The sequence below is a fragment of the Trachemys scripta genome, chromosome 6, assembly GCF_013100865.1.
Source record: "Trachemys scripta elegans isolate TJP31775 chromosome 6, CAS_Tse_1.0, whole genome shotgun sequence".
NCBI lineage: Eukaryota > Metazoa > Chordata > Testudines > Emydidae > Trachemys > Trachemys scripta.
In genome coordinates, this window is record NC_048303.1 from 100,708,718 (window position 1) to 100,724,626 (window position 15,909).

Below are 15,909 nucleotides of genomic sequence, written 5' to 3' on the forward strand. Positions count from 1 at the left end.
CAGAGTCATGGGGGCTGCCCGAAGCTGGTAGCGCTCGGGCAGCTCGGCTCTTACAGAGCCCAGGAGTCAGGGAGCACAGCAGCCCCCGGCGCCCGCTCTAAGGTAAGCCAGGGAGTATTTTTCCCGGACATGTTCAGCTTTTTGGAAAATTCCCCCCGGACGGGGTTTGATTACCAAAAAGCTGGACATGTCCGGGAAAAACTGGGCGTATGGTAACCCTATTCACGAGCCTTGTCAACAATCCCTCACGTTCCCCACTGTTCACGAAAACCAACTGCTTGGTTTCCTATTTGGAAGATCGAGCTCACTCACTCATGATCCCATTTGGCTTGCTTATCTCTGAACAAGAAGTTACCGCAAGCTTCTGCTGCTCCCTTCCCCAATTCATTGCCAGGGTCTCTTTCCCTCCCCACCACTGGCAGTGATTGCAGTGAGGAAGGGCAGCTACCTGAACAATACAGGACAGCTTAATTACACTGTCTCTTCTCCACATAAGCTCACTGTAGGGCAAAAAGAGCTGCTGTAGCCCCTTGTCCCTTCTCCCCATCCTCTGCAATGTAGGCTGGCCAGCCCTGCATCTTCCTTTTCACATTCAGAGTGTGAAGACCTGAGGAGAGGGAAGAGACAGGGAAACAGATAATTTGCCCCATTCACAGGCCAGGGATCTTCACCCTCTTCCTTCAACTTGAAGGGCCTGCAATTCTGCTCTGTTGCATTCCCCTCACTTGGCTGCATTAGCTGGTCTCTCTTGGTCAGACACTGCAGGGGTGCTGCAGAGAGAGCGGCCTGCTCTTTTGGCTGGAGGAGTGACATATAAAGTGATTTTGCTTAAAACATTTATCTGACCTAACTGCACCACCTCATCCAGAAGACCATTCAACTCTCTCTCTCTCTCTCTCTCTCTCTGAAATAGAATGTCTCCTGTTAACTCAGCCCTAGACCTCCTAGTTCTAGTTTATACACTGCATTCATGTTCTATTACATGGAGCAGGGACTAGAGGTCCAGTGTCTAGTTCTCCCCTCAGTCTTTCCACTTACTCGCTTTCGCAAATCTCTCAGGTCTCAACCCTGCACCCATTGAAATTAATGGGAGTTTTGCAATTGATTCAGCAGGAGGAGGAACAGGCCCCTGGCCAGTCACTGAAATGGGGATAATAAATAACAATAATAATCATCCCCATCTCATAGTGATATTGTGAGCCTCCAATTCCCAACTGTTCAAATGTGCTGAGTGCAGCCTCTGAGACTGTGGTGGCTCGCATGGAAACAGCTTCCAGCCCCACAGAGAAGTCAGCACTTCATAAAGAAAATAACTTTCCTATTCTCCTCACAGCACAATTTGAGTCAACACTCAAACGTGAGTAGAATAGAGGCATCTACTTTGTTAACTGCAGGGTTTTTGTTTGAATCAAAAGTACTTTCAGTCGGAGTCACAGCTCCTCACCTCTCAGCAGCAGGCAGCAGGGTGAAGTAAAAACTGACAGTGCTGACTGCCACACAGATTGGACTTTCTAGGAGCTAGGGATGTTATTTATTTAGGCTATGACTATAACCATAGGAGTTCTGTTAGCAGCTCTCCCTGCTGCTAGCAGAGAACTACCAAAAATGTAGAAATGCAGCTGCTAGCAGGATAGGGCACTCCCAGGCATAACTCCTCACCTTTGCTGTAATCACCAGCTGTGCCTTTCCCAACCAGTGTCATGGTGGGAGGCAGGCTCCTGCAAGATTCCTGCCTGTGTCACGGTGTGGGGCAGAGGAAAGGAACCACACGCCTGTGTCATAGTATGAGGACATCTACCCACCAACCCCCTGCTGACCACTTCTGTGTCATGGTACACAACAGGAAAGAGGAAAGGTGGTAGCAGGGAGACCACTCCAAACCCCTTTCCTGTGCACTTCTAGGGGGAAGAGCCTTCTGTGAATATATAAAGTTGAAATAAAAATGTGTGTGGGGAGCTGCCTAAAGTGAGAATTGAACCCACAAGTGAAGACTGCACTGCATAGCAGCACCCCAGAGCTCTAACTGCTTTTGTCAGTAGACTTGCTAGTAATCAGCTTTCTCCAGAAAGCCTCATGGCAGGGTAGGGGCAGTCAGAGAAGTAATGACAATATGCTAGCTGTCTATTAATTATACATGTTTTACATCACTGTTAGATTATTGATCTGTTTCACACAGCATATGGAATTCTTACAGGATTCATATATAGTGTTGATACATTACATATGACTCAAATGTTCCAGCTCTATAATATTTAAAATAGATTTTTATGATTTTGCCTTGGTTCCTCTTGGTTAAGCTGCCTGCCTGTTGCAAGTGCTGTCTGTTCTTTCTGTCTGACCTCTGCAAGCCAACCATTGCAACACTCATAAATGGACCATTCTATCACTCTAGCTCAGTGTTTCTCAACGACCAGGGTTCCTGAGATGTCCCTGACACAGTGCAGGAAGGCAGCAAGCCTGTCCCTGGTATCAAAAAGGTTGAGAAACACTGCAGTAGTCTATCCTTCCACCAAACCTCAGTCTTCTGAGTGCCTGTAGCACCAATCTGACAATGAGCTCCAGGCTGACAGACGCTGCACGAGCATGGAGCCTTACTAAAGCATTGTGCAGCACCAAGGCCCGAGGAGGGAATCCTGTAAGGTGTGGCCGCCATGTGTGTATTTTCAAACACAGAGGAATGATTTTCAGAAGTAACTTGGGGTTCTTCAGATTTTGGGTACTCAACTCAAGAGATCTTTAAAGGGACTGATTTTTCAGAAAGTGCTGGGCATCTGGCCTCTGCAAATCTGCCCCTTTTAGATGACTCAGGTTGGACCTCAAGAGACTGAGGCACCTCAAAAGCATTCGCACTGCTGAGAATCTTGGTCAGAATATAACCAAAGTAGGCTCCCATTCAGCAAGTATTTCCTGAACTATGTTTTAGAATCACATTTGTAAGATCTGATTTTGTTTCTCCCTTTTCTGTTTATATATGTTAATGGTCATATTTGCCCATTTGCAGAAGTAAGACCCACAAAACAGGAAGATATGACATCTTAATACTCACTCACTAAAGGAGAATGAAAATTGGCCATCTACCCTCATAAGAAATTTGTCTGGTTAATGGCCTTTTATTTTATTTTACGCTATGGCAGATGTCTATACACTTCTGCAGACACACAAACCCATTCAGCTGTTAGCTAATTACTGCACAACATGCCTCAAATAATACTTATTCAAATGAAAGCAACAAGTCCCAGGAACTGAGTCTTATGTCACACAAACTGGTTTTATACTACTGCAACATCACTGACTTCATAGTTACTCCATGGTGATTTCAGCAGAGTTACAACTGGTGTATACAAGATCAGAATCAGCCTCTAGGTTCTTCCATGATGCAGTCTTTTTAGCCGGGTAATGAGAGAGGAAGGATAGTCTAATGGCTAGGGCACTCTAGGACTTGGGGGACCTGAGTTCAAGTCCCTGCTCTACCACAGACTTTCTGCATCACTTTGGGCAAGTCACTTAGGCACTCTGGGTCTCAATTCCCTGCTTATAAAATGGGGCTTAAAGCACTTCCACACCTTACAGAATGTTTTATGAAGATGAATACATTAACCATGATGCGGTGCTCAGATAAGATGGCAATGGGGGGCACATACATATCTAAGATAGATAGAACAAGTCTTAGCGCACTAGTTTGGGAACAGAGGAGCAAAGGGTACATCTACACTGGAATAAAAGACCTATGGCACAGCCATGGGTGGCCCAGGTGAGCTCACTCAGAGTTGTGGGGCTAAAAATTGCTGTGTAGTCACTCAGGCCTGGACTGGAGCCTGAGTTCTGGGGGACCCCCCCTGCAGGGTTCCAGACTTGGGCCTGAATGTCTACACAGCAATTTTACAACCCCAGTCCCACGACCCTGAGTCAGCTGACCCGGAGCAGCCACAGGTATTTAATTGCTATGTATACATACCTAGAAAGGTTAAATGATTTGCCCAGGAAATCTGTGGCAAAGCAGTGATTGGAACCCAAATGTCTCAACTACCAGGCTACTGTCTTAACCAATGGACCACCTTTTCTCTCAGGACTTCTTCTGATTTTATTCCTGTCTGGCATTTACATATCCTTTAAAACAACCCACTGAAAGCTAAGCAACAGCTTTCCAGACTAAATTGAACTTGGATAAGTGTAAGGTAACTCATGTTGACAAAAAACAGCCACACTTTTCATATGTACTGGCTTGGCCAAGTTCTTCTCATAGTAAGTGTTACTGGGAGACTGCTGTGGCTGTGTATGATCTTACGGTAACCCCTGATGGAAAAGGTTTAAGAGTCATGAAGCCCAAAGGAAATATTTTAGCTATCCCTGTGGAAAAGTTTGGCTTATCCTGGGTAGCCCAATAGAGATGTCTGCTCAGGGTACAGTGGCAGTTAGAAAAGGAAACTGGATGTGGGAGGTCTGTTAAAAAAATGCAGTTTGTTTGAAGGCATTACAGTGGCAATGGAACACTTTTTTGACACTGCTACATTCACCTGAATTTAAGAAACATGTAGGCTGGAATTTTCAAAGAAGTCTGGGTGAATTAGGTATGTGTGGATGAGTTGGCTGCCCCCATGTCCCCTCTTGTGGTTGGGTGCCTCTGCTCTGCCTTTATTCTCCCTCTTCCATGCCCTTTTACAGAGACCCCACACACTTGCTTGTCCAATCACCACCCTTATAGGGGCTTAGGTTTATTCAGATAACTCAAAAGTAGAACTCAGAGTCCAAGGCATGGCTCTTACCTCGGAGCCTGGTGAGTGAAAGGGTTCCTTCATCTAGCCTTTTCCCTTTTTTCAGTGAATTTTTAGGAGGTGATCAACCCGGATTTCAGCTTGCCACTGACCTGCTCGGAGCTAACTCCCCTGTAGACTTACAGAGTCAGCTCTCTTATAAAGGAACTCGCTGCTTGTGGTTCTCTCCCCTCGCCAGGTGTCTCTGGTTAGCTCATCAGGCAAGCCTACCAGGTTTCAAGTCTCCTGCTGGCATCTCCCACTCACTCCCTTTTCTCTCTCATAGTGCTCAGAACCCCATCAAATTTCAATGGGAACAGGGTGCTGAAGTCCCTTTGGTTCCTTTGAAAATCTGAGCCATAACTGAGATTGAAAACAGTCAGATAAGAGCAACAAAGATGGTTTACATAAGAAGGGAGAGGCAAAAATTAGGATTATTCAGTCTTGAAAGAAAGGAAGAGTTAGGTGGATTGATTTAAAGGTGAAGTTCAAAGGGTTTGGTTTTTCAAATGTGTGTTTTAAATCTCCAAGATTCCAAAAGCTGATAAACAATATGTAGCCATTGCTCACAAATGTATTGAGTGCTGTATATGAACAAAAAATTACCCTAAAATATTTGCTGCCTTGCTAAGGGCCAGAGATGTAAACCCTTTGGTCTCAATGGAAGTCTTTCTACTGACCTCACTGGGCTTTGGATCAGGCTGTAAGGGTACCTTTACACAGGAACAAAAGACCTGCGGCATGGCCACAGCTGGCCCAGGCCAGCTAACTCAGGCTCTGGGGCTAAAAATTGTCACATAGACATTGATGGAGCCCAAGTTCTGGAACCCTCCATCCTCGCGGGGTCCCAGAACTTGGGCTCCAGCCTGAGCCCAAATGTCTACACAGCAGTTTTTCAGCCCTGGAGTCTGAGTCCCATGAGCCTGAGTCAGCTGACCTAGGCCAGCACTGTTTTTTTAATCCCTGTGTAGACATCCCCTAGACAATGAAAAATTTAGAACTGTATAGTGGCAGGTTTCTCCCAGGCTTGAAATAACTTTCCCATTCTAAACCCCTCTCTTGATTTCCCTCACATATAGTATTTCTGATGCCACTCACAAGGTAGGAGTCTCAGGTTCTTTTGGGGAAGGTAATTTTATTAAAATACAGTGACAGCTACACTTTAAAGTAACACTCGCTCAGTGGGTAGCATTAGATTATAACTCAGGTTACATGGGTTCTAGTCCCAGCTTTACCACTGTATGACTCTCAGCAAATTACTTTCCCACCCTATGCCTAAGTTTCCTATCTATAAAATGGAGGAAATGATTTATTGATAAAGCACTGAGATTTACTGATAAAACATGTTATGTAAGAGGTAGGCATGATTATCATCTCCTTTTTTCCAATCTTATAATCAAGTTTTTAACTTTCAGCAAAACCTTTTCAATTCACTTTTAAGATCATGATGCAAAAATTAATCAGTTTCTACTTTCTACATTGTCCCATAACAGGAGAATAGAGGATCAGTAAATTCAATTATAATCAAATCTCATGCTCAGACACTGCAGTAGACAGGAGAAAGCATCTGCAATGAAACTGATACAACAGATTAACCTTCCTGGGCAATCTCCTTTCTTAAACAACTACCAAAACCATCCTGAAATGTATTGAGTGCAACTCTATTTCACCTGTTTTAGGAAATGACCTCGGTTAAACAAGTAATTTTTGTAAGGTCTTCAAATGGTCACATGAGATAGACTTCACCAAGCTCGGCTGAAAATTCAGGAGAACCCCAATACCACTTGATCTCATTTAATGTATTTCACTCCAACATAACTCCATTAACTTTGTGTTAATCCTAATTGACACCAGCATAACTGAGATCAGAATCAAGCCATGTATGTGCAAGACAGACACATACACACAATACACTGAAACATACTCCACCGGAGTATACAAAAAAAACTAGTTCCCAAGAGAAGGGTGGTTAAGTAATTACAGTGGCAAAGGCTACTGACAAATTATCCTCTAAACTAGAACAACCAATAAAAGGTAAATATCTTTAAAGCATTCTGCGACTCGCTTAGAAGTTTCATTACCTGGGTTGGGCTGAAGATATTCTACTGTCTTGGTCATTACTTCCATCACAGCCCTGCTGGTGACATCTACTTTCTGAAAATAAAATGAGAAGAATATAAAAAGAAGAGAAAGACAAGATAGACAAAAGTGAAATTTTGAAGAAAACTCATTTTTCTTCTTCTTAGGTTTATTCCCCTGAAGATTCTCGTTGGGGAAGGTGAGCGACAAACAAGCCATCATCTGAGTTGGAGCAGAACCACATGTTTGTAGGCCCTGGTTCCCAAGGAGATTTCAAACACTAAGCAGCAATGAGAGTGGAGCAGTGGTACAAGGAGAAAAGACATCTTTTTCTTCAAGGGAGACCTGGCCATGGTAATCCATACCTCCCCGCTGGACTACTAGTTTCTCTATGTCTGACCATTTAACTCCCTGCAGTTGGTCTCCTGAGAGAGCCTGATTGGTGAGCTGCTATCACACCAGTACATCATACCCTGCACAGGCTTCCCGGCCAAATGCCTCTTTTCTCTAGCTAGTGATGCCAGACTCAAATACCCCTCCTCATTGTACAGTCAGCTGAACAATCTGCCTCTGGAGATGAACTGAAACCATATTATATAAATCCAGAAAAACATGCTGCCCTTCTTTAGAATCATCTGACATGTTCTCACTTGAATGGTGGCAGAAGTTTGTTACTGTGCAAAGGTCCTGCAGCAGCAATATAACCTCAACATATTGGCTGCTGTAAGAAGTCTGCCATGCGCTTGGGTTTTGTGGCTCTTTGGATAAGAGCAGGAAGTTATCCTGAGTAGTCTCACTTTCTTTTCACAAAAGCAGCAATTCACAAACTTCCAGTATATTTATTTTGACTTTATAAATACACCTGTAACACAACAAAGAACAAATGATAGGTCATGCTGAAAAACATCTCGGAAATACCTCTCCCCAGCATGCTTTCACCTTCACAGTTGGTACTCTGGCTTTGTTTCCAAGATTTGAATTGTGTTCGTAGTAAACTTTTCTGTTATAATTGCTCATATTTTTGGAGACAGTGAGCTCTCATGTACCTTTCTGATATCTGTTCTTGCACCCATTTTCTTTAAAAAAAAATTAATTGTTTTTAATGTGATGGGAGCATTTTCTCCATAAACTTTTCAATAAAGTTATATTGGGGAAAATATGTGTATTTTATATGTTTAAAGAAATACTTATTTTATAATTTATTTCTTTAACAAGAAGAAAAGAACAGTTTGAGATCCCAGATCCGTAAGGGCCAGATGGATTTGATTCTGAGCATCCTCAACACCCACTGACTTCCTTGGGTGTTCCAGGTAACCAGCACTTGCCAGGGGCTACGCAACACCTCTGAAGATCAGGTCCAAAGAGAAATATGTTGCTCTTAGGGTACATCTACACTACAGCGGGGAGTCGATTTAAGATACGCAAATTCAGCTACGTGAATAGCGTAGCTGAATTCGACGTATTACAGCCGACTTACCCCGTTGTGAGGACGGCGGCAAAATCGACTTCTGCCGCTTTTTGTCGGCGGCGCTTACTACCACCTCCACTGGTGGAGTTAGAGCGCCGATTCGGGGATCGATTGTCGCGTCCCGACGGGACGCGATAAATCGATCCCCGAGAGGTCGATTTCTACCCGCCGATTCAGGCGGGTAGTATAGACCAGGCCTTAGTCTGCTTCCGTTGATCTGTGGCTCTCTATTATGTATTGCACTAATGCACTAATGCAAATACCTTGTTGTACTTCTCTACAGTGAGCTTCTCCTACAGTACATCTTCTGTCCTGTGGACTGAATTTCTCCAAACAGAACATTTTTATTTAAAAAAATAACACCTGAGATGAGCTAGTCACAGCTTCCTCTGCCTGCTCTCCCTCCCATTTTATCTTGTCTTTATCATCTGCCAGCTCTGGCTCCCTCCCAATAGCAAAGGGCAGCAGGGAACTGGTGACTCAGAGTAACAAGAGTAGCTGAACTTCCTGGTACTGAGCACAGAAGTGGCTCTGTGTTGAAGAGCTGAGTAGCAGAGGTTGTAAAGCAGGCAGGGACTGTGCATCAGGGGACAAAATACTTCCAGTGTTTACTGAAGGGCTGGAAACAGGTATCTTGGATAATGAAGAAAGACAGGAGAGGAGTTTTCTCTGCTCCAATCCCTCACTTTAGCATTCTCAAGAAGAGTAATCTCATCCTTACATTTCTAAGGGCATGGCTACACTTGTGAGTTAGAGCGCATTAAAGCAGCCCCGTGTGCTCTAACTCATGATGCGTCCACACTGGCAAGGCACATAGAGCACCCGGACTCCGCGGCTAGAGCGCTCCTGGTACTCCACCTCGGCAAGTGGAATAACATTTGATGCACCCCTGCTGGAGAGCTGCAGCGCCAGTGTGGACGCCCTGGTCTGTTAAGGTGCTCTGATCGGCCTCCAGAAGTGTCCCACAATGCCTGTTCTAGCCACTCTGGTCATCAGTTTGAACTCTACTGCCCTGCCCTCAGGTGACCAACCGTCAGACCCGCCCTTTAAATTCTCTGGGAATTTTGAAAATCCCCTTCCTGTTTGCTCAGCCAGGTGTGGAGTGCTCTCAGCGAATCTTTCCAGGTGACCATGCCTCCACGTGCCAGGCGATCTCCAGTATGGAGCAATGGCGAGGTGCTGGACCTCATCAGTGTTTGGTGGGGAGGAAGCTGTCCAGTCCCAGCTGCGCTCCAGCCGTAGGAATTACGATACCTTCAGGCAGATATCAAGGGACATGATGGAAAGGGGCCATGACCGGGACGCACTGCAGTGCAGGGTTAAAGTGAAGGAGTTGCGGAATGTCTACTGCAAAGCCTGTGAGGCAAACCGCCGCTCTGGTGGTGCCCCCACAACCTGCTGTTTCTACAAAGAGCTGGTTGTGATACTTGGGGGCGACCCCACCTCCACTCTGAGGACCACCATGGATACTTCAGAGCCCAGTTCAACAAGGCAGGTGGAGGAGGAGGAAAGCGGGAGCGAGGGTGCTGAGGAAGAAGAAGACACCCCAAAATCCCTAGATGCATGCAGCCAGGAGCTGTTCTCAAGCTAGGAGGAAGGCAGCCAGTTACTGCAGCCAGTGCTTGGGGAAGGACAAACACCAGAGGAGGTTCCCGGTAAGCAGCTTTTATTTTGGGAAGGAAGTTATTTGGTGTGGGCTCTTGGGGCGAGGAGGGTTAGGGCTGCATGCATGCCTAGATGCGGAATAGGGTGTTGATGTGCTCTCTCGCATCACGGTAATTGGCCTCAGTGATCTCTTCGAAGGTCTCATCCAGGAGTTGGGCAATGCGTTTGCACAGGTTTCTTGGGAGAGCCACTGTGGTCCTTGTCCCAGTCAGGCTAACATGTCCGTGCCACTGTGCCATGAGGGGTGGGGGGACCATTGCTGCACACAGGCAAGCTGCGTATGGGCCAGGGCAGAAGCCGCACTGCAGTAGAAGACCCTCCCTTGCTTCCCAGGTCACCCTCAGCAGTGAGATATCTTCCAGGACAAACCCCTGTGGAAAATGTGGGGACAGTGTTCAATATAGGGGCCCCCTGCAGCTGTTGGCTCTCCCCAAGGCACAGAAACCCAGAGGACAGTAACGGCCATGAAACAATCAGTCCCCCTTGACCCTGTGCTTACTCACCATTTTGGGGCTCCCATGGGTTATTTGCACTCTCTTTGGGACGGGCAAATTATGCTATAGACTGTGTAGACTGTGCTTGCCCTGAAGTACAGGGGAATCATTGCTGTGTCTGGTGTGAACAATGCTGTCTTTGTATTGCATTTTGCCTTTACAGATGCAACCTTGAGATCTCAGCTGTCTGTGTTATCACCGGCCGATAGACTGCAGAGAATTAGGAAGAGGCCACATAGAAGCAAAGAAGACATGCTGCAGTCACTTAACGCGAATCTAAAAGCACGGAGTGGAGGGAGTGTGAAAGGAAGATCCACCAGCAGAATGAAGAGTGCCAGCAGCAAAGCACGGATCAGCTGATAAGCATCATGGAGCCCCACGCGGACTCGATCCAGGTGCTCATAGCCTTGCAGGTGGAGCACTACCACACCCGCCCCTCCCCTGCAGTCCTTGTCCCAAAACTCTTTCGCTTGTGCCCCCATGTCACTTCCAACCCACTTTCCCCAACACCCAGGTCCTTGTCGCCACCAGCTGCCTCCAACACCTGTAGCTTCACCACCCAGCCCCGAAAACTACGACCCTTACCCACTGCACTCAACCCCCATCACCATGCAGTATTGCCATCCTGAAGTGCAGCACTCATTGCACAGCACTCCAGACAGGAAGGCTGAGAATGATAACAGGATATACACAAATCTGTGATTGTACCGTTCCCCACCCAACCCCCTTGCCCTTTCTGTTTCCCAAGCAGTTGTGTTTCTTTTCAATAAATGGGTTTTTTGGCTTTGAAAACATTCTTTGTTATTGCTTAAAGTAAAAGATACCTTAGCCCAGGAAAGCAAGGAATTGCAAGTCAGCGTAGCAAACACAGATTCCTACTAACATTGGAACCACTGCACTTCACTCCCGGGCAGGGCACCAGACATTACTGGTGGCTTTCAGCCTCAAATTGCTCCCTCAAGGCATCCCTAATCCTTGCAGCCCTGCACTGGACCCCTCTCTGGCTGTTCAGATTCAGCCTCCAAGTGTTGAACCTCCGAGTTCCATGCCTGAGTGAATCTTTCACCCTTCCCTTCACAAATGTTATGGGGGGTACAGCACACGGATATAAACATGGGGATGTTGTCATAGGCCAGGTCCAGCTTCCCATACAAAGAGCACCAGAGGACCATTAAACGGCCAAAAGCACACTCCAGTCATTCTGCACTGGATCAGCCTGTTGTTGAACTGCTCCTTGCTGCTGTCAAGGCTCCCTGTGTAGGGTTTCATGAGCCACGGAATTAGAGGGTAAGTGGGGTCTCTAAGGATCACAATGGGCATTTCGATTTCCCCTATGGTGATCTTCTCATCTGGGAAAAAAGTCCCAGCTTCCAGCTTCCTGAACAGGCCAGTGTTCCGAAAGATGCGTGTGTCATATACCTTTCTGGGCCAGCCTGCGTTAATGTCAATGAAAGGCCCACGGTGAGCCACAAGCACCTGGAGAACCTTCCGATTAACGTACTCAGAGGCTAGGTGGCCTGGTGCCAGAATTGGAATGTGTGTCCCATCTATCACCCCTCCGCAGTTAGGGAAACCCATTTGTGCAAAGCCATCCACAATGTCATGCACGTTACTAAGGTCTGGTCTATACTACCCGCCTGAATCGGCGGGTAGAAATCGACCTCTCGGGGATCGATTTATCGCGTCCCGTTGGGACGCGACAATCAATCCCCAAATCGGCGCTCTAACTCCACCAGCGGAGGTGGTAGTAAGCGCCGCCGACAAAAAGCGGCAGAAGTCGATTTTGCCTCCGTCCTCACAACAGGGTAAGTCGGCTGCAATACGTCGAATTCAGCTACGCTATTCACGTAGCTGAATTTGCGTATCTTAAATCGACTCCCCGCTGTAGTGTAGATGTACCCCCAGAGTCACTGTTCTTCTGAGCAGGATGCAATTAATGGCCCTGCAAACTTGCATCAACACGATTCCAACGGTCGACTTTCCCACTCCAAACTGGTTAGCGACCGATCAGTAGCTGTCTGGAGTTGCCAGCTTCCAGACTGCAATAGCCACCCACTTCTCCACCGGCAGGGCAGCTCTCAATCTTGTGTCCTTGCGCCACAGGATGGGGGCGAGCTCCTCACACAGTCCCATGAAAGTGGCTTTTCTCATCCAAAAGTTCTGCAGCCACTGCTCGTCATCCCAGACTCGCAGGACGATGTGATCCCACCACTTGGTGCTTGTTTCCCGAGCCCAAAAGCGGCGTTCCATGGTGGTGAGCATGTCCGTGAATGCCACATGCAATCTCATGTCGTATGCGTTACTCTAGTAGATAACATCATCGGAGTCCTCACTGTCAGTTTGGATCTTAAGGAGTAACTCGACTGCCAAACCTGACTTGCTGGCGAGACTCGTCAGCATATTCCTCAGCATTTCGGGCTCCATTCCCGCAGACCGAAAGGGAAGACAAAGTGCACAGTACAAAAAACGTTGAAAGATGGCGCCAAATGTGGACTGACGCACAGGGATTGCTGGGATGCGAACCGATGCATCACAGGGCGTTGGGACAGGATCCAGAATGCCCTGCACTCCCCCACCCCCTTCCCACAAGCCACAGCACCAGAATGGGAAGAGGTGCTCTGTGGGATAGCTGCCCATAATGCCCCGCTCCTAATGCCGCTGCAAGTGCGCTTGGAGCGGTCAGTGTGGACAGATTGCAGCGCTTTCCCTACTGTGCTCTCCGAGGGCTGGTTTAACTCAAAGCGCTCTACATTTGCAAGTGTAGCCATGCTCTAAGCCTCACAACACTTCCGTGGAAGGTAAAGTTGGTGAACAATTTTGTTTTAAAATGCACTAATTTGTAATGTTTAATTCCACCCCACACGTATGGAGACTGCATAGCTGAAAAGACTGATCACGGGGTACAGAATCTCACTTGTTGGCTATGTGTTGCAATCCAGATAGTAACAAGTTAGTCACTGTGGAATATCATGGTAGCTCAGTGAACTATGGAATACGAGCTGATACCTGTAGTCCTTTCCTAGCAGAGTGCTGTCCATATGAACAAACACCTCTAGATTCGGCTCTAATTGGCAACCATATCGGCAATCTTAGCAGAGAGACCATTGAGTGAATGGCCATGGGGACTGAACTGGTCACTTCTAGAGCTGTTCCCTCTATGTCAGAGTTGAAGAACTATGGTGTGGGTTGGTGCATATGATTTTGTTGTTCTGTGGATAAACAGCAGATTTCGTTCTCTAGGGCTGCCAATCTCATATTGTTCATAAGCATAAAATGGAACTCCCCCTTAACTAATTGTCCTAGTTTCCATTATAAATCTCCCACTAGTTTTCCACTGCTGAGAACCTTCCCAAATTCTGTTTTTGATGATAATTTCTCTGTTTTGCCTCAGTGCAAAAAGCAGCAAAATAAATTCTACAGATTTTAAGTGACGTGAGCAAGGAAAGCCCCTACATTCACGTTTCCTCTATGTTCAGGATGATAATTTTGCATAGAGAGGGAGAGCTAAACATATAGGTGTTGAGTGTTCACCCCTCTAGATAAAAAATTGGGTGTACATACTGTCACGGGATGCACCACTCACAATTGGTCTGGTGCCTCCTCCTGGTCACTCGGAGGATTAGCTCTTGAGGCAGATGCCTCCTTCTGCAGTTTGCATGCCGTTGCTCTGACTCTCTCTCTGGTCTGCAACCCCTTTCTCGCTCCAGGAACTGCAGCGTCCTCTTCATGGTTTAGCCCTCAGGCTAGGTCACTCAGCATTTCCCCCCTTCTGGGGTACAGCCCTTCAATTCTCTGTCACTCCCATGGTGACCCAGGCAGTCTTCCAGTTCACTGCCCCCCACTTTCCACTCTCACTGCTTCCTCCCTGGACTGCTTCCTACCACTCTGGGTCCCTGCCTCTCTCTGGGTGTATCAACTCCAACCCCGCGCTTCCACTTCCCAGGGAGTGACTGCAGCCTGCATGCCTCTGCAGCCTCCAAACACTCCTCTGTTTTCCCAGGGAGTGACTGGCCTTTCCCAGCAGCAGCCCCTGTCTGTTGCTAGCTACCTGGCTTTATAGCCCTCCCCACACACACACACATTCCTGCCCAGCTAAGCCTTCTTTCAGTTAGCTCCCTGCTCTCCAGCTCCTCCTCCAGGTGCAGTCTGTAGAGTTAATTGGCCTACCTGGCCATCTTAACTCCTGTCAGTCCGGTGTTGGTGGACACCCCATCACATACACACACAGTAGTGTGCTCCCTTTTCTTCCAGGAGGGATTCACAACCATGGGAAGGCAGGTGCTGTTGTCACTTTCAGCATCTGTGGAGTTTCTGATGGGGGAAGTATCAGGGGGTAGCCGTGTTAATCTGTATCTACAAAAACAACAAGGAGTCTGGTGGCACCTTAAAGACTAACAGATTTATTTGGGCATAAGCTTTCGTGGGTAAAAACCTCACTTCATCAGATGCATCTGAAGAAGTGAGGTTTTTACCCACAAAAGCTTATGCCCAAATAAATGTTAGTCTTTAANTTCCTGCCCAGCTAAGCCTTCTTTCAGTTAGCTCCCTGCTCTCCAGCTCCTCCTCCAGGTGCAGTCTGTAGAGTTAATTGGCCTACCTGGCCATCTTAACTCCTGTCAGTCCGGTGTTGGTGGACACCCCATCACATACACACACAGTAGTGTGCTCCATTTTCTTCCAGGAGGGATTCACAACCATGGGAAGGCAGGTGCTGTTGTCACTTTCAGCATCTGTGGAGTTTCTGATGGGGGAAGTATCAGGGGGTAGCCGTGTTAATCTGTATCTACAAAAACAACAAGGAGTCTGGTGGCACCTTAAAGACTAACAGATTTATTTGGGCATAAGCTTTCGTGGGTAAAAACCTCACTTCATCAGATGCAACCTTCTTCTTGCATCTGAAGAAGTGAGGTTTTTACCCACGAAAGCTTATGCCCAAATAAATCTGTTAGTCTTTAAGGTGCCACCAGACTCCTTGTGGTTGATGGGGGCAGACATCTCTTAACTGCAGCTCTTGATCCAAAGGAGCCCTGCTCAGTGAAGGCTGCTTGGGGGATGCTCTGAAATTGCAAATATCCTAAGCATCTTGGACACATTCTTTCCTCAGCCAGCTCTGACTCTCTTGACTGACCTCGATGAGCTGAGGATTGTGGGATCTTTGTGCCATAAGAATATCCATCCATCCTTTCAGGCAAACTCTCTGCTTCCAGGAGTCCACTACAGTGGATTAACTCATGGATAAATTGAGACCAATATCACTGATCTCTGTATGTAATATTTGTTTTTTATATTTCTTGATTAGCAAATAAAAGGGGGTAACAGACCATAAGTGCAACTGTGCTGTATAATGATTTAGGAATATAAATCAGGAGACTTGTGCTGCTAAATCACTTATCTTTTTATGGTGGGATGTAAAAAATAAACAATAAATATAATATATATTTATTATATATAT

General features: G+C 46.7%; 1 protein-coding gene across 1 annotated transcript in view; it reads right to left on the reverse strand.

The window, feature by feature from the left end:
* Nucleotides 1-15,909, reverse strand: part of SH3GL2 (SH3 domain containing GRB2 like 2, endophilin A1) — a 156,035-nt gene that overhangs the window by 22,844 nt on the left and 117,282 nt on the right. The window contains exon 3 of the mRNA XM_034774598.1: nucleotides 6,833-6,905. Within this exon, the coding sequence (XP_034630489.1) occupies nucleotides 6,833-6,905 (73 nt within the window). The remainder of the gene's footprint in view (nucleotides 1-6,832; nucleotides 6,906-15,909) is intronic.